At 34.3% G+C, this 6,000-nt stretch overlaps 1 protein-coding gene across 3 annotated transcripts in view; it reads left to right on the forward strand.

Moving 5' to 3' along the window:
* LOC128223984 (ecotropic viral integration site 5 ortholog-like) overlaps positions 1-5,595 on the forward strand; it is a 47,687-nt gene extending 42,092 nt beyond the window's left edge. For all 3 annotated transcript variants that reach the window (XM_052933543.1, XM_052933545.1, XM_052933544.1), the window contains 3 exons: positions 755-850; positions 1,911-1,997; positions 3,079-5,595. In XM_052933543.1, coding sequence (XP_052789503.1) covers positions 755-850; positions 1,911-1,997; positions 3,079-3,744 — 849 coding nt within the window. In that variant the 3' untranslated portion in view covers positions 3,745-5,595. The remainder of the gene's footprint in view (positions 1-754; positions 851-1,910; positions 1,998-3,078) is intronic.
* Positions 5,596-6,000: the final 405 nt, after the last annotated feature.

A 6,000-nucleotide genomic window follows, 5' to 3' on the forward strand; every position in this document is an offset into this window, starting at 1 on the left:
ATCTGTGAGTCCTAAGCATAGTTTTAAGCCAAATTAAACTGTACATGTACTTGCTGATAGAAATGTTCAAGAATAATGGGTCCTCTGGAAGAACAAAAGTATGCAACTTAGGATGCACAGCAAAATGAATTGCTGTAAATGACAAGTAATCCATTTTGAGATGCAAAACTAATCTAAAGGAACATGATTCATGGTAACTGAATTGAGGTTACATTCAACTATTTTATTTAGTGGCATTATTCACCTCAACATACATGAGTGAGGTTGTCCAGAATAGCTATGGTGAAAGTCATGTGACTTTTGAATACATTAAAAGGTATGATACATTGAAAACTGATCAGACAGGTTATAATTGAAAATCAGCTGAATGTCAGCCAAAAATTATCCATGGTTACCAAGTAAAGTTACATAGGTCACTGTGTGTGATTTAGTTGTTGTATTTTATTATACTATATTAATAAACCTTACACTACACAAAAAGCTGCAACACATACTAAAATAAATAAATAATTGTAATTATTGTTTTGTATCATGGTATTCTTTGTTGCTGTTTTAAAAATGTTGAGTGATGTACCAGAGTTTGTATCACTTGGAAAATAAAATTGATGGTTGAAAAACTTGCCTTTAGAATTGAAACAGGGCTCCATTGTGAACGAAACAGGTTAGATAATGACTTTGTGCATGTTTTCTTTGTTCACAAGTTATTATTTCATATAGATGAAGACTCCTGTATGTTACCTTGCATATATTCCAGCATCGTGAGGAGCTGATGATGGCGCGTATCAGAGAGGCCGAGAATGATCAAGCCATCGGGGAACTAAAACAGAAAATAGCGCAGATGGAAATACAGGTAGGCTTGACACAACGTTAAAATCAAATTATGCCTGCCCTCGATAATCACCTTCTTTGTTTATCTGCAAAAGTTATATATTCAATCCAAGTCTATGAGCATTTGTTTGTCGAGGGTCATTATTTTTGACCAGTAAATATTTTATTTTTGACTACTGAGAATATACAATAATTTAGATATTATGGAATTCATTCTTGCTGTTTGTATACAATTCAATTATGGAATATGCATTCAAGTGTCTCAGGTCATGTTTCTGGAGCTGGAAAAAATTGATCTTCCAAAAAATAATTACAAAATAATTCAAACTCAGTAAAAATGTGTTGCTCTTAGGAACTCAGACTTCAACTTTGATTTCAAACTAAATGCCAAACACAAGTGTCAGCATGCTAAAGTTCCTAGCACATGCTCATCTCTACAGTGCCACTTATGTCACTGAAAAATCTATAATTGCGATAACTTGATGCTGTTCATGTCACTGAAAAATTGATAAGGACATCAATATTTTTTATTAAATGAATAACTGGTATTGAGCGTGTTATTTTAATAGAAACTTGATTAAAATTAATGCTTCAAGGTTTATTAAAAAAACCTTTAAGATTCCTTTATAAAAATTATAGTTTAATGTCATTTTGTAATGTTGGCCCCACAGACTAGTTGGCCTATTAACTTTAACATCTAGTACAGATTTATTTATAATGCAATCTTAGGCTCCTCTAATGCTTAAAAACCCAGGAGCTGCCGTGAACTTGCCAATTGGCCTTACTTGGCCCCCTGAACCAAAAACTTGCAAATATGCAGAGGGAACTCGGACACAGATGTCAACACATTGATTTTTCCTAAATAATGGCTCAAGTTAAGTTCACACAAATGTAAAGCAGAATAACAAGGATATCACACAGATGATTTCAACTTATGACTTAAAAACTCTAATGAAACCCACAGTTTTGAGAGTCAGTAAAGAATATCGGAATACAAGGAACACACAGCAATGCATAAGCCTGTTATTTCACCATCTGTAAGGGGATATATCAATAATATGGGTTTGCTTTTTGTTTTTCAGAGAGAAGAGACTCTGGCAACAACACAGTTGGATTCTAAGGGAGGTAAACAGGACCTGGAGAACACCATCTTTGACCTCCAGGAAGAGGTAATTGTCCCCCTTTGTATCTGGTTTAACTTCTTAAAAACTTAAAAATTGGAAATTCATTATTGACACTTTAAGAATAATCGATGTTTACTGTGAGTCAAACTTAATCCTTTTTCAAATCAAGGCTTTTGACTTTGGACAAATAATCCTGGGCTGTTATTCTTAAAACTTATATAAGTCATTTTCCTTATGTCAGCCATTTTCCTCATTTAAATATCTCATTGCATTCAAGAGTTATTGCCCTTTAATTATAGAAATATCTTAAAATCAGTCTTTTCTGATGAATTACTCTACAAGCTTTTGTCCAATTAACACCTTATTTGGTCAGAATGTGTATGGGAATAATATCTTGAACAAATTTGATTACCTGTAATGATAGAAATTACCTCAACTGTCTTGTTCGATCAATTATTGAAAAATCCTTCATACAATTATCACTTAATTTGGTCAGAATATCTTGGTCAGGATAGATAATCAGCCATCTTACCTTGGTCACACCAGAGTTATGACCCTTGAATTGGCAAAAAAAAATTTTTTCAGTGTCTGCTTTCTAAATTTGGCTTAATGCACAACCATTTATCATGAAATCTGGTGTCCTTAGAAAAGGACGAGGGTATTTTGTGACAGTTGGAACTCTTGTTTAATTTTTTTGCGAACAAAACCCTTTTAAATGTTAACAATAACATGCGATCACCAGTGGCCAGTTGTATATAACATGGATAAGTTGACAACGGGTTAGTTTGCACATTTTAATAAATTGATTGATTGATCGTAATTATTGGACAGATACTGACCAAAAAACATTTTGGCTTAATTTGACCCAAACAAATAATCAACCAGTTTTTGTACAATTGGCTACATATAACAAAACTTCCCACATTTGTTGGTTGGTTACCTTAAGTAAGCTTTATTTTCACTTACTTTGACCCGAAATATATTGAACCCGTGTAGAAAAAATCTCTCAAGGTCAAATAATAGAATTCTATGTTGGGCAGAACTAGTTTTATTCAGTGGAACAGAATGACATGGGTTCTCAAGAGATTGTTGGAGTGTGTTTCTAAGGAGATTCATTACATTTTAGGTGCTTCAGTTGAAGATGTCAGCCAGTCCGAAGTCACCCAACACATCTGGATCTTCATCAACCGACCATAATGCTAGTAAGGTGGTTGATGATTATGACTACAACGACGATGATGATGACGACTTGGAAGACCCGGAGAGTCTAAACAGAACATTGTCTGAGATTATAGAGGGCAAGCGGAGTTCCACTGCACTTATTGCCTACCTGAACCGGGAAAACTCAGACCCTGAGACTAGCAGTATCAAGTCAAGCAGTTCAGAGTCAGGCTACAGTAGTAAACTTGTGAAAACAAACTCTTTTAAAGGGGAGAGAATAGATGAAAATGTGTTAGAAACGAGTAGAACTATAACGAATAGTGAAAATACTGTTGTTACAGACTGTGATAGTGGTTCTAGTGCAAGTCAGGGGGAACATTGTGCAATAAACCAGTCTACAGGAAGTGGAATTGTGGGTCAGTCAAAACAGACTGATTCTCAGTCTGGAGGTGGAGACAGCCGATTGTCAAGTGCAATTTCTGTGAACCAGCCAGATAATGGTGACTCAGCACAAAATCATCGAAACTCGTTTACTGTTGATGCAAATGAAAATATTCATTCGAAAGGTGCAAATTTGAACACTGACAATGCAAACCCGGAGTTGAATATTAGTTCAGAGCCAGTCTCCTAGTATTTATTTTTCATACTGTCATGTCAATGTTTTATATTAATTTGTTTACCGTATGTCTATGACAATGATCATGTTGTGATCGCTTAGGCGGGCATTCATTTTCAAAACTAAAGAGTCACAAAAATACTATTTTAACTGTAAACTGTGTAACATTATGTCAGTAAGTCTCATTTCTAGTCTCATCTCTACTTAGGATCAATCGTGATTATTTTGTAATTTCAATCAGGATTTTAGTAAATTATCTTTTTCTTATCTCATTTTCTTAAATGTTGGAAAGCTTTTAAGTACTGGTATGTATATTATATCTGTGTGTACCGGTGGGTTGAAAGTGGCAATATTTGTAACAAGAGTGAACTGGTATGTGTTTCATTGTTGCAAGATCTGTAATAATTAAGTACGGGTATGTGTTGATAGTGGCAATATCTGTAACATGTGTGTACCGGTATGTGTTGATAGTGGCAATATCTGTAACATGTGTGTACCGGTATGTGTTGATAGTGGCAATATCTGTAACATGTGTAATATCTGTTACATGTGTGTATGGGTATGTGTTGATAGTGGCGATATCTGTAACATGTGTGTACCGGTATGTGTTGATAGTGGTGATATCTGTTACATGTGTGTACGGGTATGTGTTGATAGTGGCGATATCTGTAACATGTGTGTACCGGTATGTGTTGATAGTGGCGATATCTGTAACATGTGTGTACCGGTATGTGTTGATAGTAGCGATATCTGTAACATGTGTGTACCGGTATGTGTTGATAGTGGCGATATTTGTAACATGTGTGTACCTGTATGTGTTGATAGTGGCGATATCTGTAACATGTGTGTACCGGTATGTGTTGATAGTAGCGATATCTGTAACATGTGTGTACCAGTATGTGTTGATAGTGGCGATATCTGTAACATGTGTGTACCAGTATGTGTTGATAGTGGCGATATCTGTAACATGTGTGTACCAGTATGTGTTGATAGTGGCGATATCTGTAACATGTGTGTACCAGAATGTGTTGATAGTGGCGATATCTGTAACATGTGTGTACTGGTATGTGTTGATAGTGGCGATATCTGTAACATGTGTGTACGGGTATGTGTTGATAGTGGCGATATCTGTAACATGTATACGGGTATGTGTTTGTAGTGGCGATATCAGTAACATGTGTGTACTGGTATGTGTTGATAGTGGCGATATCTGTAACATGTGTGTACGGGTATGTGTTGATAGTGGCTATATCTGTAACATGTGTGTACTGGTATGTGTTGATAGTGGCGATATCAGTAACATGTGTGTACTGGTATGTGTTGATAGTGGCGATATGTGTAACACTTTAGTATGGGAATGTGTCGATAGTGGTGATATGTATCACATATGTGTGTACCAATCATTTGATACAAAATGACTTTTACTTTTATTAAACAAGCAATGCTGTTCATTATTTTTTATGTTTTAAAGCAATGATATTTTACTCTGCAATATTTTAATCATGTTTTTTTGTTGTCATCAATGTTTATTTATATCACATTTAACTTCACATATTTTAAGGAAACATGATTTTATAGCTTAAAAAAATCTTGCTCATAATGTTCATCTCCTAAAAGATATGTTAGGAGCTGTATTACCTCTGGCAAATGGCTATATGGTTGTAGCAAGTTTCACCTTTCATCTTTATAATGATGGAGTATACCCGACCCCAATATCACAAATTCCTCATTCTCCAGCTGAACTCATTTTTTTCCTTAAATCGGCATGGTATGATTTAAAATTATAATGTTTTACTTCTTTTAAAAGTACCTTTTCTTATGTATTATATATTGATAAACATCACTGCCTCATGTTTTAAAGAAAAATTTTTTTAGAGCTAAATTTAAAGTTACTCGAAAATGACAAATTGTTGGATAGTTGTATGCATGTCAATGGCCTTATATATATATATATATATATATATATATATATATGAGGAAGAATTCACTGTCCAGCTTGTTTTGTTACATCACAAATTGCTTGGTGTCCACATAAAAAAAAAAAATTATCAATAGTTTAGTAAGTTCTTTTACATGCTACTGCATTTGTTTTTGTCACTTCTAAAATACCTTAGAAGATTTAAATAAAGCACTTCACACAAAAAAAGTAATGAGCCTTCAATTTATTTAAAAAAATTGGTGATGTAACGATGACATTCCACTATAAATGGAACCCTTTCTTGTTGTAAACATTTGCTTTATTATAATTTGTAATGCTTTGTCACATAAATA

Source organism: Mya arenaria, chromosome 17 (genome assembly GCF_026914265.1).
Source record: "Mya arenaria isolate MELC-2E11 chromosome 17, ASM2691426v1".
Lineage (NCBI taxonomy): Eukaryota > Metazoa > Mollusca > Bivalvia > Myida > Myidae > Mya > Mya arenaria.